Source organism: Lagopus muta, chromosome 3 (assembly GCF_023343835.1).
Source record: "Lagopus muta isolate bLagMut1 chromosome 3, bLagMut1 primary, whole genome shotgun sequence".
Lineage (NCBI taxonomy): Eukaryota > Metazoa > Chordata > Aves > Galliformes > Phasianidae > Lagopus > Lagopus muta.
Window position 1 is genome coordinate 89,202,009 of NC_064435.1, and position 26,161 is coordinate 89,228,169.

Consider the following 26,161-nt stretch of genomic DNA (forward strand, 5'->3'; position numbering starts at 1 on the left):
GGGAAGACAGCAACACGGTCGGACAGTTGTTAAAAGTAGAATGTAGCAAAAGAGCATTACAGGCCCTTAAAGAAGGACAGGCTGAGAAAACAAGGAGGGGGGAGCAGCCACTGAGGCTCTGGAGGATGTCCAGACAAGGGCAATGAAGCTGGTGAGGGGTCTACAGCACAAACCTTATGAGCTGAGATTGTCTAGTCTGGAGAAGGCTCAGGGAGACCTTATTGCTCTCAATAATTAACTAAGGGGGGATGTAGTGAGCTGGGCTCAGCCTCTTCAGACTCTACAGACAGCAACCTCATGTTCATAGGATTCACAGAGGACTTCAACAGCCTCAGTATTTGCTGGAAGGGCAACGCACCCAGAGAGAAATAATCGAGGACGTTCCTGGAGTGCATTGATGACAACTATCTCCTCCAAAGTGAGAGATGCCAATAAGAAGAGGTGCTTTGCTGGACGTCACACTCACACCAAGGGACTTGTTGTCAGAGGTGGTGTTAGGTGCAGTGAGCATGAGATGGTGTAATGCAGGATCCTCAGAGCAGGGAGAAAGAAAGCTTAATAGCAAGCTCACAACACTGGAATTCAGGACAGCAGACTTTGGCCTCTTCAAAGATCTGCCTGGAAGAGTATTGTGGAATAAGATCCTGCAGGGATGAGGGGCCCAAGAAGGCTGGTTAATATTCCAGGATCACCTCCTCAAAACTCAAGAGCAGTCTGCCTCAGTGAGGAGGAAGCCAGGCAAAAACGCCTTCATGGATGAACAAAAAGCTCCTGACTCAAACACAAAAAGGAAGCATACTGAGGGTGAAAGCAAGGACAGGTAATCTAGAGGGAATACAGAGACACTCTTGGAGCATGCAGAAATCAAGTTAGGAGAGCTAAGGTTAAAAGAGAAATTTAATCTGGACAGGAAATTCAAGGGCTTCTTCAAGTACATCAGTATCAAAAGGAAGACTAGGGAGAATTTGGGATCTTCACTGAACAAAACAGGGAAAACACACAGGACAGCTAAAAGTCCTGTGAGGTCAGAGTCTCAGAGTCTACAGGAAAGGCAAGGAATATGCACTCTTGTTAGTAGATGATCAGGTCAAGGAACACTTAAGTAATCTGGACATCTGCAAGTCTGTAGACGTTGATGAGGTGTACTCATGAGAACTGAGGGAGCTGGCAAATACCATTCTTAGGCCACTGTAGTCTTTGCTTGATTGCAATGGCAAGAAGTGTAGAAAGACTGAAAGAAAGTAAATGCCTCTTCTATCTTCAGCAGTGGCAAGGAGGACCTATGGAACTACAGGACAGTCAGCCTCACCTCAACATCTAGGAAGGTGATGGAGATAATCCTGGAAACCAAGCACATAAAGGACAGTAAAGTCATGAGGAGTGGTCAGCATGGATTCACCAAGAGGAAATCATACCTGGCCAATCTAATGAGCTTCTATAATCAAACTAAAAGCCAAATGGTTGAAGGGGGAGCAGTGTATGTTGTCTTCACAGACTTCAATAAGGCCTTGGACACTGTCCCCCTCCTAGCAAAGCTAATGAAGTATAAGCTAGATGAGCAGGGGGACTGAAAACTGCCTGAATAGCCCAGAGAGTAGAAGTCACTGGTGCACAGGTTAGTTGGAGGCCAGTAACGAACAACACAGTCCAGGGATCAATACAATCTTGTACCTTTATTAATGACCTAGATGATGGAGAAGCGTGCTCATGGCAAGTTTAGAGGTGGCACAAAACTGGCAGGAGTGTCTAATATGTCATAGGGTCACAGGCTACAGAAACAGGCTGAACATCATCAAGGGAATCAACATGATATGGGGAACGCACCAGATAGAAAGCAGCTCTGCAGAAAAGGACCTTGGAGTCCTTGCAGACACCAAGTTGAACGTGAGGTAGCAACACACTCTTGCTGCTAATGATAACCTGGGCTGCTTTAGGCTAAGTATTCACAGCAGGTGACCCTTCCCCTCTAACTCAACATTGGAGAGGCTACACTTGGAACACTATGTCCATTTCTGGGCTCCCCAAAAGAGTGGACGTGGAGCTACTAGAGAGGCCAAAGAAGGGCCACAAAAGTGATGAAGGGACTGAAGCATCTCACCTGTGTGGAAAGGCTGAGAGACCTGGGAGTGTTTAGCACAGATGAGGCTTAGAAGGGATCTTATCAATGTCTACAAACACCTGAAGGGAGAGGAGAAAGAGGACAGACCCATGCTCTTCAGTGGTGCCTAGTACCAAGAATACAGGAAAGGCCTTCTGAATACTAGGAAGCACTTCTGTGCTATGTGGATGAGAAAGCACTGGCACAGTATGTGCAGAGAGACTGTGAAGTCTTCTCCTTGGAGACTTCCAAAAGCTGCCTGGACACCCTGTTCTGGGTGTCCCTGCTTGAGCAGAGGGAGCTGTACCAGATGACTTCAGAGATCCCTTCCAAACTAAACCATATTGTGCTATTCTTCCCTCTTATTTAGAGGCATTTATTTGTGTGCGCTGGCTTTTGGCTAACGTTTGAGTGTCTTTGATGTAAAAGAAAGTGTCCTTTGATACTCAGCCTTTGGCTACTGGTGTGTACATGGGAAGAAAAGCTTATTTACCTTCTTCCTCACAAAGCCCATGACTAGCAGTAGCCAAGCATATTTAAAAATGATGGCCTTGAACATGGTCTAGGAGAATGTATTTCTAAATAAAGGGATGTGATGTAATAATAAGTGAACTGCATAGAGGAAAAGAAAACAAAAAACTAGAGTACACAAAACCTACATTGGCAGATACCTACTGATTTATCTTTGTGCTTTTGTCGGGGTTGCTAATCCAAGAATAAAGCACCACAGTATAAACAAATAATATGTGAAATCTCATGCTCCGCTATGAGAGCTTTCTTATAGATGCACAAATGCATTTCAGTAACATTGCTATGCAAGGTCTGTCTTAAATACAAGGTTAGCATATACCTGTTCAAGTAGGAAACTAGACTGAATTCCCAACTGCAGAATAAACTGTCATTCTTGTGGTATGCAGCATTTTCTCTCTCTAAGAGAGATATCTGTGCACAGGTCAGTCCAGTTAACAGGGCAGTTTAAATTTATAGTCTTTATTTATATATAGGAATATATATATATATATATATATATATATATATATATATATATATATAAATTTTATTAATGCCCAGAATGATTTAAATCTATTCCAGTGTAAGCTGATTTCTTCAATGAACGGACCATCCAGTGGATTAAAATCCAGTGGAATAAAACTGTGAAATAAGGAATGCCTGTAGAAATTGAGCCACATCCACAGATCTAGGAAGTCAGGCATTCATACAGCATGAAGTGCTGAGTGAAGAGAGGTTCATGGTCTGGCTGGGATAGAGTTAATACTCTCCATACAGACTCTTATGATGTGCTTTGGATTTGTAATGAAAACAGTGATGATAACTCAGCAATGTTTTTAATTGCTGCCCAGCAGTGCTTGCACAGAGCCGGACTTTTCTACTTCTGATACTTCCCCATCCCACTTCAGGAGGGTGGATAAGTGGCTGTGGTGCTGAGCTGCCTGGAAGGTTAAACCACAACAGAGACATGGAACACTAATATAAGGCACTAATCCCTGTTTCCACAGCCAGATTAAGTCTCCTACAAACCATAAACATTAGTCAAGGTCACTGATAAATGTCTATATCCATTAGGTCATCTGCCTACTGGTCTAATTTTGTTTTGCATCAAAACCACTCAGTAGCAAAAACTTATCACAGACAAATGCCAGCTAGTAAGAGGAAAGAGTATCACAAAATGGTTTAGTTTGGAAGAGACTTCAAGCAGGGACACCCAGAATAAGGTGCCCAGGCCCATGTCCAGGTTGCTTTTGGGGAGGATTCCACAGCCTTTCTGGGCACCCAGATGCATCGGATACACTGAGATCCCTCCCCCCTCAAACATTCTCTTCATCAGGCTGAACAGTCTCAGCTCTTCCTCACAGGCAAGATGCTTCAGACCCTTCATCATTTCTGCCTTTTTTATATTAAATCTGCTTCCTCATTACCTGTGGAAAAGGATGCCTGATTTAAAAAAAAAAAATAGAAGTGACTGAGGTCCTAAGCTTCTTCCTTCCTTCCTGCATGTCTCCCTCCATCAGCATTTCTTTTTCCCTTTCCTAAATTAAATAGCCTTTAGAGGCACAACATCAAGTACAGATAAAAATGGCAGAATGGCCATCTAGCAGCTTCCTGAACCTGAGACAATTCATCTTATTTAAAGCATACACAGAAAAAAAGAACATTCTTTTGATGTAATTATGGGTAGCATCTACTGACATATTTCATCAAACAGATCATGGAAAACAGCAAATAACTTTCAGTTCGGAGCTGACCTTAAATGGATGGACAATGCCAGGAATTATCAAGATGGAAATGTGTTAAATGGAAGGATAATACTCAAATACGTCGGAAACATTACTTTTGGAGTGACCTATTTATTTCCATGTAAGCTACAACTGATACAAAGACCACAGTAACGTTATCTGATAGAGCAAGTTCTCAGCTACAAAGCAATATTTTTCCAACATGGTTATCACCATTAGTTGTGCATTTCTGTCAGTGATGAACAAGAGCCTTCATGTCACGTTCATAAAAATCGGCACCAGCAGAGCTGATCCACTGTTTTATAGACACCATGACAGTGTTCTTTCTGCCATCATTGTATTCAATGCATTGAAGGTGATGTTCAGCTCTGTATGGGTTCCTCTACCAGTTCAAAGGGACGAGCTAATCATTTTGTGGTGTGACAGCTGTACATGGCTGTCTGTCACACGGCTTGCCTTTCACATCACTGACAGCACAGCTGAAATACTCCACCTGCTGCTTCACTGTGCTCACATCCACTGTTTGGGCTCCATAAACGTTCAGCAAGCATTGAGGAATGTCAGGAGGTGCCTTTTTTTCCCTCATGGAGGAATTCAATGACACGCTTTGCTTCATATGCTTTCACATGTCAGGTGCCATTTTTGTCAGACTGCCCCTCTGCTGCCATCTCACAATGAGAACAAAATGTAACAGAATACTGGCAGGAAGGTTCAACCTCTACTGCCATACCACCAACATACATCTCTGGCATTGCAGGTTAACATAATAAAATAGGAGGCATTACTTTCAGAGCGCCCTTGTATATTAGCCCCTAACCTGTGTGTGCTCATACCTGAGATACAAGGAAAGGCTTGACTACAGACAGCAGATTGAGTGGAGCAGGCTTGTTCTCAAATAAGAAGGAGGTAGCAAAATTGACATAGAAGGAAAACAAGACTTTCTATATATGCACATGGAAGATATTCCAGTCTGCTAGTAACTCATGTTAATGAAAACATAACTGTGACTTTCTTTACACCAATATTCAGCATTTACTGCACATTATTACTTTATACTGAAGAGTGTGCATATTTTTTATTTGGTTGGATTTTGGTTGTTTCCCCACTTCCCTCTGCCCTCTCTCCTCTACCTCAAGACATTGAGTATTTGCTACAGGGTCCATAGCAGTATCACAGAGGTAATTACCTATTTACAAAAGGGTACTCTTACTGTTTAGTAAAAAAAACTGACCAAAAAAAACAGCAAAAATAAACAAAAACCCCTACATTCAGCTCTATGTTCTCCTAAAAAGCTTGCTTAATGATTACTGCAAGACAGCAACCATACAGCTGTAGCTAATGTTCGTCCCTCTCAACCACCTTTTTCCAAATTCCAAATGATACGGGGTCCCAATCCAGCTTTGTTGTAGACCCCCTTTAGGTAGTACTAAAAGGCCACAGTGAGGTCTCCCTGTAGCCTTCAATTCTCTGGGCTCAACAACCCCAACTCTCTCAGCCTTTCCTCATGGAAGAGGCGTTCCAGCCCTTAGATGATCCTTGTGGCCTCCTCTGGACCAAACGCATAAGGTACATATTCACCCAGCACAAGGAGCTTCAAAGCTGAACACAGTATTGCCCATGGAGTCTTACGAAAGTAGAGTAAAAGGAGAGAATTGCTTCCTGCTAGCTACACTTCTTTTGATGCAGCCCAGGATACAATTTGCCTTCTATGCAGCAAGTGTGCAATGCCAGCTCTATTCAGTTTCACATCACCAGTACCCTCAAGCCCTCCTCTGCAGATCTGCTGTCAATCCACTCATTGCATAGCTTGTATTCATGTTTGGGACTGCCCTGACCAAGGTGTAGGACCTTCCCTTGGCCTTGTTGAAATGCATTCTGTTTTCACAGGCTCACCTCTCAACCCTGTCCAGGTTCCTCTGGATGGCATTCCTTCCCTCCAGGGTGCTAAACACACCACTCAGCCTAGTGTTGTTTATAGACATGCTGAGAGTGCAGTGAGTCCCACTGTACTTGTTGCTGATAAACATTCAAGTCCCAATGCAGATCCCTGAGGGAAACTACCTATTACTGGTTTCTACCTGGACATCAAGCCAACCATTCTCCATCTCTCTGAGTATGGAAGCTATAAATATATTTCTGAGGCTGAAGTAGAAACTTAAAGGACTTTCCGATGGTCTTTTAAAAGAAATACATGCCTGAAGAGGAGATGGGTAGGTGGAAAATGTGAATGCTTCTCACAAATCAGCTGTCCCCAGAATACCCCACAATTAAAAAAAGCTTAGACCACAAGCAATACATCATTGCTAAACTGTTGTCCTGAAAGAGAAAGGAAATTCTCGGCACTCTCCCTCTAATCCCCTCTTCCCTCATGCACCCAATTAGAACCAGTCCTCTTGAAACTGGCACCAAACCACCACCCAAAACTGCATTCCCTCACGGCAATGAGCAGCTAGATGCAAAGCTGTACTTGTGAGAACTCACTGAGGAGCTACAAGGTTTCCTAACTCTTGCCTTATTCACATTTTATTTATTCATCCCCACTTGCTTCACTCCCTCTGTGTGACTCAGAAACAAAAGCAAGCTCCTACCTGTTATTGCCCATAGTAGCAGGCAAAAAGCACCAAGTCCAAATGCCATGCTGCACTGAGAAGGCAGACAGCTGCTTTTCTGACCAGCTGTGCGGAAATCACTTAATGCTGGCTTCCTCTACGATCATTTAATGCTCTGCTATGGCCGTGAAGCACTGCAACAAACAGGACAGGAAGAAATGGGTCAGATGTGAGCATTAATTAGAACATCACTGTAAAAGCAAATAGACAGGTTAAATGCAGACTTCATTATTATTTCCTGACTTCTTGACTGATTATATAGTAGATGAAGCAAGCTGAAGATATAGAGCAAATTACTGGAAGTCTCACTCTCTGTAGATACTGAAACATTCCAGGCTTGCATGGTTGGGCTCCCATACCTCCAAACCCACAAATATTCTGGCTGATCATCTGTCAGATTCTGCTTTTTTTCGTGAGGATTTAAATGGAAACTGGCAGGGACTCTTAACTGAAGAACCACAGACAGTATCATCCATGCTAAGAATCTACATGGTGTCAAGTCAGCTCTCAAGGCAGCATTTAAGCTACTCCCTCCCAGCTATCAAGGTAATGCAAGTAGATACTTATCCAGAATTTCAAAGGTAGCATCCTGACAAGGAGTGTGAAGTTTTCCAAATGAAGGAAACAAATACTTAAGCAGGAAAAAAAAATCATTACGGACCCTGCACATTAGCTACAGTTATTAAAAAATAAGCCTTAATAAGCCAGTTATTAAAAAAAAGCCTTAAAAAAAAAAAAAGAAAAGGGTAAAACAAAAACAAGTCCCAGGTACAAAAAGATAAGACTTACAGCAAGGTCTCTGCAAAACCAGAGAAGACTAGCGTTAATTTCCTAGTTTTTTATTTAATTTTGCGTGGTGAACCAAGAGTGCAGCATACAGAACAGGCAAACAGAGCAAGGCATGGCAGAAGGGCACGGCAGGGCAGTTTGCATGGGGCAGGCAAGCAGGGTGAGCAGGAGAACAGAGTACTCCTCTGCACTCGGGAGACCTCTCTTGTTAGCTACCCTCTAGAGAACAAATCCAGCCAAGGACTCTACTAGGCAGAAAGTTCTGGCCAGAAAGAATGCAGCCAAAAAAATATGCTGGTTCTCATTTCTGACTACAGGGAGTGCCTGAGCATGATACTACCTGTGAAGGGTGGCAGGGATTCCACCTGCATGAAGTGCGAGCAGGTGGATGATCTGCTCAGTATGGCAGCATAACTCAAGGAGGAGGAGATTAAGGAACATCAGAGTACGAGCAAGAGATAGATTGATGGAGCAGCTCCCTGCCAAACTCGCAAGAAAGACACCAGAGTGATATCCACAAAACAGTGGTAGACCACCTGCCTTGCCATTGTCACGTGGAAGGAAGGGATTTAAGAGAAGAGGAAGAGTGGAAAAAGGTCCTAGCTCAGCATTGCAGGCAAATCTCAACCCTAGGTGCCTGTACATAGTAGGTTTGAGGTTCTGGAACTTGAGGGAGAGGTGTGTGAGGATACGGTGGAAGGTCCACCCATGAGGTTGTCTAAGGTGAGGTGGTTAACTCCACACCTCAAGATTGCCTCCATCAAGAAAGAAGGAAGGATGACTGTCATAGGCAACTCCCTTCTCAATGGGATGGAGGGCCTTATATGTCAGCCAGACACTCAGCAAGCACTGATGAATGTCAATGCATGCCACTTTCTTCTAATGGACGAATTCCAAGACACACCTTTGCTTCATAAGCACTTCAGACATCATTTTATCAGACTGCCCCTCTGCTGACATCTGTCATGTGGCAAAATGTAATGGAATGGTGGTGGGAAGGCTCAAACTCTACAGCTATACTGCCAACATCCACCTCTGATGTTGGGGGGCCAACATAATAAAAGAGAAGGCATCACTTTCAGAGCAGCCCTCATACAGAATCGTACAATCACCCAGGCTGGAAAAGACCTCCAAGGTCATCTAGTCCAACCGTCCACCACTACCAACATATCCCACTAAACCATGCCCCTCTGCACAACATGTAAGTGTTTCTTGAACACCTCTAGGGATGCAACTCCATCACCTTCCAGGGTTGCCCATTCCAGTGCTTGACCACTCTTTTGAAGAAGTTTCTCCTAATAACCAACCAGAACATCCCCTTGCACAACTAGAGGCCATTCCCTCTCATCCTGTCACTGGCTATACAGGAGAAGAAGCCTTCTCCATTTAGGTAGTTGTCGAGATAAAGTCTTAGTGCTGCAGAACAGCAAACAGTATAAGGCAATACACTGCTGTTCTACAAGCTATGCAAACCAGAGACAGAAACAAGCAGTATCCCTGAGGTAACCAGTGATCAATCCTTGCCAGCTGATGCCTGTAAGAGAGCTAGGGCTCTGAATGCTGGGTATAGAAACACTAATGTCTGTGGGAAATGCAAACAGGGGCTTCTCGCCTCCGTGCCCTTCTGGTCATTAGCACAGCTGGGTAACGTGCCAGAAGAAACACTGAAACAGCATCTGAAATCTCAAGCTGTGCTTAAAGCAGAAACCCTTAGTTTTGAACTGACAATATCTCTTATTAAGTTGGGAGGCAGAGTAAATGAACATATTTCCAATTAGTTTGACCTGCACTTAACTGAAATGTCTTAAATTAGTCACTTCATCAGTTGTTGTGTCTGCATTCATATGTAAGCTAATTGATTAAGAGTGTTAATGTTGTATTAATACTGTAGAAGGGAGAAAAGTAAGCTCATGTGACATTAGCATCTGTACTGAATATCACAGTGCAAAAACCCAGGAACTCACTAGGAACTCCGGCATTAACAGAAACTGCATTAATACACATCGACAGAACAGCCAGAGGTTAGGCATCTAAGTAAAATTAATGATTTTCAAGCTCTTCAGCAGATGTGAAAGACACAACAGTCAATACTCAAGATCACCCTCCTCTCACATAATTTTCTAGTGCTAGTGTAATACTATAATGGGATGGAAAGTACTGCAATAACAGCAAGATGGCAAAGTCTTTGGCCACAGCAAATGAGAATAAGCCCAAGTAGATGCAGAAATGAAGGAAAAGAGCTGCTTAAGGCAGAAAAAAGGCCTCAGATAGGCAGGGATCTCCAGCAAGAGATACACTTGCTTCCACTGCCAACCCTTAAATGAGGTCTGGGAAGGAGTAGATCCTGGCTCCACCCTTTCCACTCACTCAGGTGCACTGCATGCACTATTTCAGGCCATGACTTAGCATTACAGCCAGGTATCTATACTCGAAAACACAGAACCATGACTACTGATGGAAAGTTCTTTTTTGCAGCAAGGATGCAGGATGTGATTGTAAGAACCTCTGCTTTATTCAAAGTGGCTCCCACAGCTCTTCCTTCTAGAGCAGTATTATGGCCCAACTCCAAATCAACTCCCTTGGTCAAGCTTAGGACCCTAGCAGCAAGTTAATGGTGATAAAACAAAAAACCAAATCCTGCCATGTTATACTGGACAGACTGCATGATCCACTGGTTCCACTGATTCAAATTCAACCCTTAAGTGATACTAACTGGACAAGTAACAACAAAACAGCAGTGCTTTCTGGAAAGAATAATTTTGTCCAAAAATATTTAAGCAGCCTTTATTACAATTGCTGTGAAGACAGAAAACAGTAGAATCCCTAAAGATGAGATACCCTGCAGGTCTATAAGGTGTCAAGAATTATTTGCATGGAAGAAAAGGAAAGAAAGAAAACTAACCGATGCATGGTAGCTGCTCTTCTGAGAAACTGCACTGCCACTCTTTAAATCAATATCAATTCTCTTCGCTATCAATCAAACAGGTACTCTGCAGTGAAATGAAATGAGTCCTGCAAAGTGAAAGCTTGAAGGAATTCTAAGATGGCATCTTGTCCCTTGCCCCAAGAGAAGACAAGACACCCTTCAATCTTCTTTTGAATTGCTATCTAACCTGTTCCAGAGACTCCCATGAAAGACATTCCAGAATTTCTCTAGCTACCTTCTTTCACTGTTTATTTTTACAGCTAGAAAACAGATCTCAAAACAACTATCCCAGAGCTGTACATAACATTACTTCTGAATTTTGAATGGAAAAAGAAACAGATCTAGCAAACAGGTGGTATATTTTTCAAGCTCAGGGAGCTTAAAGCTGTCATTGTCCAGCAGATGTCTGAAGGTCTGTGCAATGGTGGTGTATCATCTCAGCCCAATTCCTGGTCCAAGTATCATTAAGACAGAAAGCAAGAAATAAAGCTAGCAACAGCACACAGCACAGTCCATCTCTGAGGTACCATTTGCAGGAGAGCATTAAAACATTCAGGGAAACTTCAATAAACAATGAGGACTGCTTGGAAACTAACACCTCCTATTTTATTATGTTGGCCCACGGCATCAGAGGCAGATGTTGGCAGTATGGCAGCAGAGGTTGAATCTTCCTCTCAACATTCCATTACACTTCATTGCTTTGCAACAGATGGCAGCAGGGGGGCAGTCTGGCAGAATGGTGTTTGATCTGGAAGTGCACCTGAAGCAAAAGTGTGTCAGTGAATTTCTTTATGTGGAATAAAATGGCACCCACTGACATACCTTGACGCTTGCTGAATGTTGATGGCGACCAAAGCAGTGGATCTGAGCACAGCAAGGTGGTGGGTGGAGAATTTCAGCAGTGATGACATCAATGTGAAATATAAACCACACTGGATGGCAGGCTTTCACAAGTGGCACACAGGCTCTAGTTCATTGCTGGAGAAAACACGTATCTAATGGTGGTAACTACATTGAAAAATAGTGCTTTGTAGCTGAGAATTTGCTCTATCAAGTAGCGCTACTGTGTTCTTTGTAGTACTTCCCATATATTTTCATGGAAATATATAGGAGGCAGTCCTTTTGGAGCAACCTACGTATAAGAAGAAGAAAGATACTCAGGCAGTTTAAGACAGAATAACTAATAAAAGCACAGAACAAGAATGATTCTGCACCTGTTCCTGGTCAAAAATGACCATACTAGTCATTTACTAAAACTACAACATAAAAAATTTGCTTCTAAATCAGCTTAAATCTAGCAGTACTTTTTTCCCCATACTGAGAGTAGAAGCCCTCAAAAGTAAATAAAAAGGGGCTATTCATTGGTTCAAATTACCATGGTACTGCAGTCCTCAGTATTTTCATATCTTTTTCTCTAAGAGCCATTTCCTGAACTACAGTAATTATTGAGAAATCTCAACATTTAGCAGAAAAAAGATTTCTTTCTCTGATTGCTGCAGAGAAAATCCGACAGATTGAATCTACGAGACCCACAGTCTAACATTAAATACCTGAAATATTACCTTTCTTTTTTCTTTTCTTTTCTTTTCTTTTCTTTTCTTTTCTTTTCTTTTCTTTTCTTTTCTTTTCTTTTCTTTTCTTTTCTTTTCTTTTCTTTTCTTTTCTTTTCTTTTCTTTTCTAAGGCGAACTTCATGGGACAAAGTCATGGCCCCATTTAATTCATTATCTAGGATTTAGAAGATATCATTCCTGATACGTGACCCTTTGCAGATGGTTCTATTAAATAGCAGTATTACTATTCAATAGACATCTAAAATAGCAGTAATAGTGCCATTTAATATCTAACACTTAAAAACAAACTCTTCTTGTAACACTGCTTCTACCTAAACATCAAAGCTTTGCATTTGCAGATCTGGAGGATCCAAGTTTGTAATTATACTGCATAGAAACCCTGGACGCTGACCTTAGGAACGCACAACACAGAGAATATCAGATCTGATACTGCTGCTCAAAGCAAAACTGCAGATACCTGGTATCCTCAAACATTAAAGGCTGGCTGTCCCACAAAATACGAGTTGTCTTGAAATAACATTAGTTTACAGCTTCATCCAAAGCAACAAAAGCCACACAATGGGTAGAAAAAAAACCCTGGGTTATTTATTTTGCAGTGCAATTTAAATTGTTGTAATTAACACATTTACTATATTTTAGCTTTAAAATGATACCTGTCATAGTACTAACGATACAAACATTGTTGGGAAAGACATATGGAACTACTTATTAAAATTCAAGTTTTAACACTGAATGGGAACTGTTGAGTCATGGCCTAAACTACCGCTGATCACCTTGGAAAGGACCTGGTCAGCCCTGGGAGCCTGGCTGCACCTCTCTTAGACCTCATTTGAGGGCTGACTGCCACTAGGGAAGGATCTCTGGTTGGAGATCCCTCCCTTATGGAGTAATTCCCCATGAGCCTGGATCTTTGAAGGCAGGTGAGCATTCTTTCCCCATTTGTCCCTTTTGCCATTTCACTCTTGTATCACCTTTCCACTGCACTAAACTTTCCAGCTGTAAGAAACACAAAAGCTCTCTGGAATCCTTTTTACTTGAAACGAAAAGCAAACTTTCTGTTTCATGGCTTCTATCACCTTTGTGGAAGGTGACTGATATTGTCTTCATCAACTAGCAACACAGTACCTATCAGAAGAAACAGTAAGTTGACATTTGAAGATAAATGGATAAACTAGGATTTTAGGTGATCTTTTTGTAGTGAAACAATACAGCGTTATAAAAGCAGACTTCCAAGTTACCTAAATCCATCTAACTTGTGATAGCTTTCAGTGGCTGTTCACAGATTGACAGACTGGCTCAAGCAATGCAAGTGCTATTGTCAACAAAGCTAATTAACCACTTCCAAGATTAGAGTCTTTAACATTTAGCCATTGCCTGAGATAACATCAGGACTTAATGCAGATGAATGATGTCCATTCATTTCTAGGTTTGAAAGCTTGTGTGTTGATAGAAGAGCAAAGGAAGAAGTACTACATCTCCTCAGTCAAAAAAAGGTAGGAAGAAGTCTTTTCACCCACGTGACCATTCTAAGTTTTATATCCACTATTATCCTTCAACTTTAAAAACAAAGAAACAGACAAACAAAAAAAACCAACAGGTCTTCTGAGCCACTGAGATGATCAGAAACCACTTCTGTAGAAACGGCCACGTCACAAGATGTAGAACTGCAATCTGAATTTCCACAGGCCTCCCTCCCTCTCCCAAAGTACGTCATCCTATACCCATAATTAAAGATAGCACTCCTGTCACACCATCAGTGCAGTCTGTAGAAAAAAAGAAGACTGCATGGAAAATAGGCATATGTGGAGATAATGGAAAAAAGAATTGCCAGACTTCAGTTTAAAAGCGTGATGCATGCAAACACCCCAGCAACATAAAAACCTTTACAGCTCCACTTAAATGACTGAGCACTTTTTTTTTTTCATCTATCTATATTAACCAGTGAAACTCCTTGTAACATGCAGAAGAATTAGTAAAGCACATAGAGAACAGATATTCTTCCAGGAAAACGTATTAGGACTGAACAGTCACTATACCACCTCTCCAACAAGGCCAACTAGTTGAAAACTGACACCAGGATACCTCCATTCATATCCCCAGCATGATTTACTCAATTCAGATCTGTTAACTGCAACCTCACATCATCTTGAAAAATATTCAGTACAGTCAAACCCTGATGTTGACTAGGAAAAACATCAGACATTTAAATGGAAAAACAGTACCTGCAGCTAAATTATATTATAAATTTGTTCAAAAAGACAGACTGTAACAGAAATTGAAAGCTAACCGCTTGACAGTAAGAAGGATTTCTCCCCAAGGGTATAATATCCATTACTGTGGTTCTGTACCTGTTCTACAGCCTTGAAATTGGAAATTGTTTGGATGTACAGCACTTGATCACAGACCAACCTCCAAATGCCAAATTCCTACTAAATATATGCATTCAGTGGCATTACTAAGAAGCAAAAAAACATCATAGTGTTCGTTTTTTTTTGTTTGTTTTTTTGCTTTAAGATCTATAAGCTAAATTTGTAATACAAATATGTGAAGAATTCCAGAGCAGTTATTCAAATGGAAAGGGTCTGAAGACCTCCACATGTAACAGATGCTGGGACAGTTTTGAGCTGTTACTAATGGACATTACACCAGCAGATTCAAAAGCCTGTCAGTGAGAAAACTTGGAACTCTCCCATCTCCACACCACTGCATTTAGTAGCCATGTCTTCTTGCTAAGACAGCAACAAAAACTAATAAGGCAAGATTGAAGTAAGCTATAGCTTACATCACCAAAACTTCCTCACTCAATGTCAGAATTGATAGAATCATATCTCACTGGTAGGGAACTAATGACTATGCAACAGATTCATGCTTACAGGTGTTTTTTTATCAAGGAAACTGAAATGTTAATGAAGTGCCATTCCTCCAACACAATACACCCTGCAGAAAAAGCTGGAAGCAGACAAACATGCTAGAGGACAGCCTCCTCCACAGGCTATGAACATGACTGCAATTAGCCTCAACCATGCAAAATCCAGGTTACGTTGCCTTTGCCTTGTGTTTAAGGGAAAAGCATTGGTCTGTACACACGTGCACCACTCAGGCTCTGATGTGCAGTATGCTGAGGAGCTCGATTCTCAGGACCTCAGTTACCAAAATAAGGATGGACAGCATCATCCATTAACTTTGCACTACCCTTGGTTTTTAAGATGTAGATTTGGCTGAAGACAATGCCTAATGATGAAATAACAGTTTCAGTAGTAAACCCTGCAGAACACCAGGAATATTAAGCAAAGCAAACATGTTACAGCTATGAGGTTGAGTATCAGAGTCCTATAAAACACCGGCACAGAACACACACACAACCTAGCAGTCTGGTCTAGTATTAAATGTGCCTAGTCTAGTATTAAATGTGGAGGTTGGTGGCCCTGCATGTGGCAGGGGGTTGGAGATTCAAGATCCTTGAGGTCCCTTCCAACCCTGGCCATTCTGTGACTCTGTGAACCTACCCTGAAGAGTTTAACAGCCAGTATCAACATCAGTATCTTGTCATATACTAAGTATGAGGGACACGAGAGAGCACAAACAGCTTATGGAGGACTACAGTGAAAACCAGCTCGTGCTTAATTTTGTTCCCTCACCTATACGGCTCGTTCAATGGTGATGCGCTCTTGCCATACGCTGCTGAAGGTGCTGAAGGGAACGAGACCGTCACATAATCACAATGCAAATCGCAGTGGCGGTATTTTCTTCAGTTTAAGCCCCGCTGCTCACTAAGGCGCGTCCTGAACATCAGCAGCACGCTCACCGCTCGCACACAAATACAGGTTCGGGCTGTAACACGGCTCCGTTTGCCGCCCCTTTCCCACCGCGCCGACACGCGAGGCCGCGGCAGCCAGCCTACCTGGCGGCGGCGGACAGCTGCCGTGTGAGCCTCCGTCTCTCCCCCGGGCGAGCAGCAGAAGAGCTGGGCTTTAGAGCACGATGGGCCGGGGAAGCTCGGCGGGTACGGGCCGGCGGCGACGTGCCGCCCACCGCCGCGCCGCTGCTGACTCAGGGGCGAGCGCCGTCCGTCCGCACGCCTCCCATGGGCGGCCGCCACGTTCCGCGCAGGTTCACCGCCCCAACACCGCCCCGGCTCTGCCGAGCCGCCGCGCGGGGAAAAGGCCGCGCTCGGGGGCAGCAGGTGGGGCCGCTCCTCGGCAGGGCTGCCGGCTCCAAATGGCGCCCAGACAGCGGCTCTCCTGCTGCGGCGGAGCGCCGGTGTGTCGTGAAGGATGATCCTGAGAAGGGCTTTTTTTTCTGGAGTGTCGTTGCTGCTGCTGGAGATGAAAGGAAGGAGCCTAGGGAATCTTGGAGAGACCTCCATCGACTGCAAGCCGCCAAATGTTACCCGTCTTGAAAATTGCAATAACAAGAGGCTGGTAATTATTTATAGGCCTGTCAGTCGCACTCCAGTGCCTGGTAAAATTATGGAGGAGGCTGTTTTGTGAGCTACTGAGAAGCAGTGCGGGCACTGGTCATAGCTGACATGGGTTCACAATTTAACAGACTTGGAGGTTATTCACCTCGCTGGCCAATGGAGGCCAGCAGATTTAGCCAGATTGTATTTCTGCAAGGCTTTTGGCACGACTTCTCACAGTGTCTTCTTAGTCAAAATACCCAGTGTACAGCTAAATAAAAGCACAGTGTGGTGCATCAGGAGTAAACACTGTTCCATGAGGCTGGTGGTCAGCCTTTAGTGGGATTCCACAGGGCTCAGTTACCAAGAGTTTTTTCATCAGTGACTTGAATACAAGACTTAAAAGTATACTGAGTAAGTTTGCAGAGGAGAGTAAACTGGGAGGAACTTTTTGCTCCCCCAAGGGTGGAGAGGACTTGCAGAGTGATCTTGATGAATTAGAGGGTTGGGCAATCACCAACTATGTCTAATTTATCAAGGGTGTTGGATTCTACGCCTGAGATGGGATAACCTTGTGTTTATGGGGTCTGGGGGATGAGAGGTCGGAGAGCAGCCCTACAGAAAGGGAGCTGTGGTTCTGACTGAAGGCAATGTTCTTCCATTTCCCCCCCCCCCCCCCCCCCTTTTTTTAAACATCAAGCTAGAATCCTAATATCCTAATGACATGTGAAGACTCTGTAAGAATACCCATATATTTTTCAGCTTACCTTTTCAATAAAATATTTAGTATTTCTGTCATATTGATGTTGTGCTTAGTTTTTGCCTCAATGCTTGACTCAGGAAAATGGTATATTGCAAGCGCTACAGCATGATAGGGAAAAAAAAAACGATGCCCTAAAGATGTGTAACTGTCATCTTCAGCATACAGCTGTTTTTATCACTTTTTTACTTTCCTTCTGATTCCCAGTTACCCATTTTTTTTAAACAACAGACTGTATGAAGTTTCTTGAAGCTTCTGTTGTTATAAGGAGCCATTAACTCATCTGTTTGCTCTGTAAAGCAAGGAAGTAAATCTCTGACCTCTTAACAACAGATTTCTTTTGGATATATATGATGAAGTCTAAAGGAATTACCTTTTTTTCCCACATTTTTGCTATGTTGTGCCAATTTTGATTCCTCAGTTTCTGTGATTTCTTGCCAACTTAAGGAGGCTGAGGTCTTTTTATTTTAAATAAAAAGGATAATGTGGACTGCTAACAATTATTCTCATAAAAACACAACAAGATTAGTGAGAAAACAACTGTATTTTTTCTGATGTTGACTACAACGTTGAGAGGGAAGTGTGTGCAGAGAGAGGAAGGCTGACTAGCTGATGCTAAATGCATTAGATACCGCTGCATACTCTTTTCTTCTCCAGACAAAAAATCACTTGCATACTCTATGCTAGTGTTTTTTGATCTGTGAAAGTATGCAAAAGCTCTGTAGTGCAGCGCAGCCTGAGGGATACAAGCTTGTACTGTCAAGAGATGCATCCTACGATGCATCCTATGATGAAAGCAGGGAGAAGAGGATGAGTAGCAATTGTCCCTCTGTTTACTGTCTTTGGAACAGAGTGCCTTGAATTTTGCACACAGAATTCCTCCGGAGAACAGACAGGATGCAGGTAGTCCCATTCAAAGCAGCAGCATCTGGTCCCTACTAACAGCCTGCAAACTCCAGAAATGCTATGAAATGGAGGACCAAGAAAGCAGGTTCACTGCACATGGCTGTAGCTAAGATTATATTTTCTTGCTGAGTGAGTTCTTGCCTTTCATATAACTGATGAGCTAGTAGGCTTAACCTCAGTGAAATAATAGGCTCAGTGTACTGTCATGCAATCTGATGATAATTAAAACTTCAAAAATGTAGCCCTCTAGGTAAATGTTTATCTGGTTACCTCCAGCTGCGTTTCCACAGTAAGTGCATTCATTTGGTCAAACAAAAGCTCTATGAAGCTGTCATCACCTGGAACAACTAACTCTGTACTAGATATCCAGAGGCATTTTGAAGGCAGCCTGTGACATGTAACCCTGTCTCCACCACACAGCCCTTCTGAGCAGCTTGGCCTTGGTGGCAAGGGAGAGTGACAGCATAGCAGTGTGCAGAGAGTTCCTTTCCTCTCAGGACTGGTGCAGAGATTTTTAGTGTCTTCTCTGCCCTACCGATGGTAAAGTTGATTTTCAAGGCACATGTTTTTCAATAGCTGTGAGTATTTTGCATTGCTATAGTCAGGTGGGTGCTCTTTACCATATTTGTCCAGCCCTGTGAATTATATTCATGTTATTTTTGCTATCTTCAGGTAAAGCTTCTGCTTTCTGAGAAGATTTTAGTGTCTTCTCCATCCTACCAATGGTAATGTCAAGAAATCTAATAATAGTAGGAGGAGTTACAGTGATGTGTTATAATCTTTCCTTTTTTTTTTTTTTTTATTCAAGTATGTCAACCTTCACTTAAAGAGATAAATATTCATCTTTTTCCTTGGTCAAAACTAGTTTTACAACATCTCCATGTGTTAATATGTCAACTTCCTGTCACATCTGCATGAATACATAAATAGCAATGCACTAGCAGTTTTACCTCAAGTTTTTGCAAGTATTGCTTGCATTTGAATTTTAATTTAGCAACGTTCCTGCCTACTGCACCTCCTGTTAATGCCTTCTGATTTCTCAGCAGTTACCAAATTGTCAGCGTTACACTGATGTGTTCTCAGTACCAGTCAAGCCATAATGCCCAGTGTAACCGAAGTAGGGGAAATGGCAGGAATCTCATCAGCCCCTCAGGGGGCTGGCAGAAGCTGGGCCAGGTTTCCTTTCCTCTGGATCCATGCAGCATTCGTTCCCTTGTGTTTGGAAAGTTCATCGTGATAGTTTATTAATAGCGTTAATCAAAGTCCTTAGAAACAAGTCAGCTGTAGAAAGAGAGGAATTAAATTCATTGTTACTGTTTACATGTATTTAGTCACAGTTAGGTGAACAGACCCTGCTGCCTTTCTGGTTTCTCTGTTAGCTCCATGACCTTTGCTCCGGGCTTAACAGAGGATGGCCAAATAGCTCTATCAAGAATGGCCCTGCTATGCCACATGTTCCAAAATGAGTAGCTACCTGGCAGAGGGATATTGAGCAGAAAGACGTATTATAAAAAAATCATCTGTGCCATCATTATCCCTTTTTAAAGCCTGTGCACTTTACTTGCTATTACTTACTATTCATAGTTTCAGGGAGAGATGGAGGGTCTCAAACAGAAAATTATTATTTGAAGTTAGCCATACTGACCTTCAAATATTTTCATGTCTCATGAAGTAATTTTATCTTGAGCGGAATCTGTCTCCTTATTCTTACCCTCTTTGATGTTGAAGAGCTGCATGTTAAAGATACATGACAAATATTGCTTTAATGTATGTAGTCAAATCAGAAGTTCATCTACTGTAGTATCCAGTTGCCAAAAACAGATTACTAGGGAAAAGCATACATGATAGCTATAACATTCACTCAGCATGAAGTCATGCATGGCCCATGCTTCATGAGCTGATCATGGTGTCTAGCTATATAAGTTCAAGAGTACTCAGGTTCCATTTAAACCTGTGTTAGTTCTTAGCTTCCAGTCAGTACCAAGGATACAAAGCTCTATAGCTTCAAATAGGAGCTGATAGAAAACACAGGGAGGTCGAGTTTCCAAAGCGACTCACAAAAGGAATCAGAAAGGCCTGATTGCCTAAACTCCTAGACCATGCACTGTGAAACATATATTCCTGCTTTGTACAATTTTCTTCAGCATTCCTGAAATATTGCAGTATATTGTCAGGAACAGGACCTACAGTTTCATGTGTATAGTACTTTTCTGATGGATTGAAGTGTGTTTCTTGAATTAGTGTGCAACTCTTCTACAAAGCTGATTTCTGATAGTTCTTGAACAGTGGGTTACAACAATGTCCTGGACTCAAATGCTTCCCACCACAGAATCACAGAATTATAGGGGTTGGAAGGGACCTCTAGAGATCATCAAGTCCAACCCCCTGCCGAACAGGCTCTCTACACCAGGGTGCACAGGTAGACATCCAGAGGGGTCTTGAATATCTCAGGAGAAGGAGAATCCACAACCTCCCTCGACAGCCTGTAGTCCTAAGAGAGCTAGATATCCAGATTTTATTTTGCTTAGGACAAACCTAAATATATGAAATATTTACTTCTAGTATGCCACTAGACCAGATTACCCAAAGCCCCATCAAACCTGGCCTTGAACGCCTCCACAAATGAGACGTCCACAGCTTCTTTGGGCAGCCTGTTCTAGTGTCTCACTATCCTCAGAGTAGAGAATTTCTTTCTTCTGTCTAATCTAAATCTACCCTCTTTCAGTTTAAAATCAAACCCTTACCTCTTATCCTATCACTACATGTCCTTGTATCATCACTACATGCCCATTTCTATCTTTTCTAGTTATTCCATGCATTTTAGGCATTAAATATATGCATATATATTATTAGTAACTTGTTAATAATATGAAGAAAGGACTGAAAATTTGCTGTCTGCATTAAAAAAAATGATTCTCTGTTTGATCAGATTTAAAGATAATGTTTTTTAAAAGGCAGAAAGGAAAAGGAGATGACTGTTGAAAAGTGCTCTTCCAAAAAGTCTCCTGCTGAACAAAAACAACTTAAGATTTGACTTTAGATAGTCAGGATTTCTGGAACTTCTGGTGAAAAATGAACAAATAGAGAGAAATAAAATCTTCCTTTTCATGTGAGGAAGTGTATTTTTGGTTATTCAGTCAGATTGTGTTTGAAAAATGGGATCTGTGATTTCAGAAAACAATAAAATTATGCTCCTGCCCATTCAGTAGTTATTTTTTAAATTCAATTGGATTTTGGTTTGTCTTTTTAAGAACAACTGTTATAGTTACTAGGGCTTTTTTTGTGTTATGGTGCACTGCGCTGTTTCTTTGCTGGCTACCCCTCATGATGCTGCTCAGGATTCTATTGGCCTTCCAGGCTGAAAGTACACACTGCTGACTCATGTCCAGCATTCTGTCCATTAAGACCCCCAAGTCTGTCTTCGCAGGACTCTCAGCGAGTTGTCACAGTCTGTAGTTGTATCTGGTACTGCCTTGGCCCTAGTGCAACACCTTGGACTTGGCGTTGTTGAACATCACTAGGTTCTTGTAAGCCCACCTTGCAGGTCCCTCTGGATGATGTCAATTCCTTCTGTTGTGTCAGCTGCACCATCATCTTGGTGTCATCAGCAAACTGGCTGAGGATACACTCAATCCCACTGCTTTTGTCATTGATAAAGATGTTGAAGGGCACTGATCCCAATACAAACCCCTGGGGTTGGTCACCTCTTGTGACCAACCTTCACCTGGACATAGAGCCATTGACAACAATCGTCTGGCTATGGCCATCCAACCAGTTCATTATCCACCTAATAGTCCAGCCTTCAAATCCACATCTCTCTAATTTAGAGATAAGGATGTGCTATGGTATCATGTGAAAGGCCTTGCAGAACTCCAGGTAGTCAACAGAAGTTACCTTGCCTTTGTACATCAGTGCCATCACTCCATCATAGAAGGCTACCAGATTGGTCAGGAATGATCTGCCCTTAATGAAGCCATGGTGGCTCTCTCGGATTGCCTCCTCATCTGACGTGTGGCTTAACATATCTTCCAAGAGAATCTGCTCCATGACCTTCTGAAGCACAAGTGAGGCTCACTAGTCTGTAGTTCCCTGGGTCTTGCTTTCTCTGTGTTTCCCTTTTTCTAGTCTATGAGAACTTCACCTGACAGTCACTATTTTTCAAATATGATGGAGAGTGGCTTGGCAACCACATCAGCTGATTCCTTCAGAACTCTGGGATGCATGTCATTGAGTCTCATGGACTCGTACACATTCAGCCTCATGGGGTGGTCTTGGACTTGCTCTACTATTATACAGGGAGGGATTTTGCTCTCCTGGCTCCCACTTAGAAAATCAGGGACACAAGAGGCACAGGGAGCCTAACTGCCAGTGATGACTGATGCAGAGAATTCATTAAATATCTCATCCTTCTCCACGTCTGAGGAAGGTAGCTCTCACTTTTTAATTTATCAGAGGGAGTGCACTCGCTTCTGCTCGTCTCTTCTGCCCAATGTATATAAAGAAACCCTTCTTGGTTTTCACATCCCTCACTAAGTTTAATTCCATCTGCTCCTTGGCTTTCCTGATTGCATCCCTGCACATCTAGACAGTATCCCTATATTCTTCCCAGGCCACCCATCCCTGCAGGCTGTTCTGTCTCATTTTGTCAGGTTACATTATACAGCAGACATTTGCAAATATTAGTAATTCTTTTAAAGAAGCAGCTGTGGTACAACGCATGAGATTATTCCTGTTGATAAGGTAATATTGTTCTCAAATTTAGAAAATATTCTGTTCTGATTCAATTTCCATTGGCTTGGTTGGATTTCTATTTAAGACCAACGTAGTTAGGACAAGTATATCCACATGTTTGCCAGAAGGTGTTCAAATTCTTTATTTTGAGCAATGTAGCTATGCCAGTCTCAAAAATGCCTTAAGTCTGATAATTCTGGTGAATATCTTATAACAAGTGTGTTAAAACAGTTAACTGAAAGAAGAGCTCTGCTGAGAGTCTTCAATTCTCAAATGCGTCATGAAGCAAAGTTTACTACGGCTCACTGCTGAATGCAGAGCTGCATCCCTGCAATGTTTATGTATAGCTGCTATGTTTTGTAACAGCCTGTATCCATGGCAACCGGTGGTGTGAAAGAAAAATGCTGGCTGCACCTGAGTAACCATGGAAACCAAAAGTATGTTTATAGGTAACTGGGAAATCTAACCTACCTGCATCAGTCAGGAAGTCTACTTAACACCAAGAAATATATTAAAATTTGGAGTCATTTGGAGCAATCAGGAGGCAAAGAGCTGCATACAAAACATGCAATAGAGAAAAATTCTTGTCTGTAACTTTCTTCTATCTGATCACACTGAGATCAAGAAAATAAACTTTGTTGTCTGTGTGTCCACTAATGGTAGAGCTTTTGTCCAATTTTTGCACAACAGCAAAGGTGCATAACCCCTTATCCCCCATTGCATCGCACCAATACTGTAGCAAGTGTTCCCAGGACTATAGCTCTGAAGGAATAAAATATCCTTGCATTGTGAAGATTTGCTTTAGTGCATATATGCTCTAGATCTCAGCAAAAAGAGGTTTGCCCAGTATGCTGCTGGTCATGACAAAAATGCCCCAAGCTCAAGATATAAATATGCAGCCTGTAATTCCCTAGCATAAATCTCACTGTGTCACAGGATCGTCAGTATTTCTGCCCCCAAAACGTAGCTTCCTGCACAATAAAAATGGAGGAAGTTCTGAAGGCATATGATATTTGGTTCTATATTTTGCCAATTAAATAAGTATACAATGTGTTGCAAAGAACTCGTATCACTTAAATTGCACATTACATGCCTTAGCCATTTCTTTGATCATCATCATGACCAAAAGTGCCTAAGAAGTATCCTAGTTTTTCAAGATAAAAATAACGGGTTTTTTTTCTTGTTGTTGTTGATTTGTTTTTGTTTTTTTAAGCATTAGTTTTTGGGGATTTATTTTAGTACTGTCTATTTGAGTAATATGTTGAGCTAAACTATCTTTACTCTTTTGTAGTATGCGTATTTGGTCATCATACAGAGCAGCAGGAGTAAAAGTATGGGGACTTTTGCCTGGAGTTGGGGAAAAGATTGAAAGAAAACTGGAAATCCTCTGATCCTTCTTGTATTGTCTGCCCTCTACAGTTGTAATACAAAATTGCAATATCTTCATCTGTATTCCGGAAACAGCAGTGAGAAAAAAGTCACATTCTCACAGAATTACAGAACTCTAGGGGTTGGAAGCAATTCCAGAAATCATTGAGTCCAAACCTTCTACTAAAGCATGTTCCCTACAGCAGGTTGCACAGGTAGGTGCCTAGACAGGTCTTGAATATCCCCAAAGAAGGAGACTCTGCTTGTCAGTTAAGTCTCACCTTAAAAGACCAGAGAAAAATACCCTAAATACTAAAAGTGAAAAAAGAACCTTGTCACTTGGTGAGAAACAGGCATGGAGGAGAGTTCCTTCCAACCCTGATGATTCTGTGATTCTGTGATTCAAATACACATAAGACTGCCAGACATTGGCCAGAAGTACTGCATCCAAATGAGAATTGTAAGGGCAAGAGGGATATACATCCTAATGCTGTTTCCCAGGCTCACCCAGTGACACTGGGAGGCAGCTCAGAGAAGATATCTGACTTTAAAATAAAATAAAAAAGAAAATAAATGGCAAATATTCTTTGAGGGAACCATGGGAGGCAACTGTGTGTAGAGATGTTGGAATAAGTGACAGTTATATATCATGGATGCTACAAGCTTATTGAAGGAAGAGCCAGCAGTACTGATTTAGGGTAAAAATATTGCTCCTTTAAGAAATATAATCAAAAGATAACTGCAGACTGGGACTTTGACAACAAAGTGTCAAACTCTGAGAGTGTCAAACTGTTACAAAGCCAGAGAAATTCTGAAACAAAAGTAATGAGCATTTGTGGAAGCCCGTCAAAATTTTTGTCTGATGTATGGAATCGAATAATGCTATTTGAATTTTTAATCAAGAGCTTTTTAGTGATACAGCTGGGAAATCACCTGGAAAGCTTCTGTTTCCAGGAAACCACTAGGAACTACAGTTAGTGTGTATAGGCATGTATTCCACAGAAGGGCATTTACAACTGCACTCAGAGCATAAAGATAACAAAACTGCTGAAAATATGGCCAACCATGTTGTCAGTATGAATTAATTATTCATGCAATGGCTTTGCAATATTTTGCTACTTTTAAGTAGACAAAGTACACCAAGAAGAGGAAAGAAAATCTCTGTTTGATCTTTCTTGTATTCCGGCATAAGGTGACCTGATAGCAGCCTTTCAGTATCTAAAGGGGAGCTCCAAGAAAGAAGGGGACAGACTGAGCAGGGTCTGTGGGGATGGAACAAGGGGAAATGGGTATGAGCTCAGGGAAGATAGGCTTAGGTTAGGTACAAGGAAGAAATCATTTGCAGTGAGGCTGCTGAGGCACTGGAACAGGTTACTGAGTGTCGTGGTTGATGTCCCATCCCCACAGGCTTTCCAGGAGAGGCTGGATGAGGCCCTGGGCAACCTGGTTTAGCTCTGGTGTCCCTGTTTGTTGCAGGGGACTTGGACTAGACAGCCCATAGACATACCCTGCTAGTTCTAGGGATTCTATGATTCTATGAATGTTTAAATAAATGAGTAAATAAATAAAGGCCTGCAAGGACATGAGAAAACATGTCTGTATTTAAGTAAAGCACTGTTACAGCACTACACTTTATATAATCTGTAACTATTATATATTTGCAAGTGTAATACAAAGGTAAACCATATTTTCTGTTCTCTGCATTCTACTGACTGATTCAACTAAGTTAACCAAGCTGAATATCCTC

The 26,161-nt window shown here is 42.0% G+C and overlaps 1 protein-coding gene across 4 annotated transcripts in view; it reads right to left on the bottom strand.

Moving 5' to 3' along the window:
* The window catches only part of KIAA0319 (KIAA0319 ortholog), a 52,698-nt gene extending 35,944 nt beyond the window's left edge, over positions 1-16,754 (bottom strand). For 3 of the 4 annotated variants that reach the window (XM_048939783.1, XM_048939780.1, XM_048939782.1), the window contains exons 1-2: positions 16,152-16,754; positions 6,942-7,096 (exon numbers count right to left, since the gene is read on the bottom strand). In XM_048939783.1, the coding sequence (XP_048795740.1) occupies positions 6,942-6,990 (49 nt within the window). In that variant the 5' untranslated portion in view covers positions 6,991-7,096; positions 16,152-16,754. Of the gene's footprint in view, positions 1-6,941; positions 7,097-15,888; positions 15,999-16,151 lie in introns of those variants that run through there. The other variant, XM_048939781.1, reaches the window with a different exon arrangement.
* Positions 16,755-26,161: the final 9,407 nt, after the last annotated feature.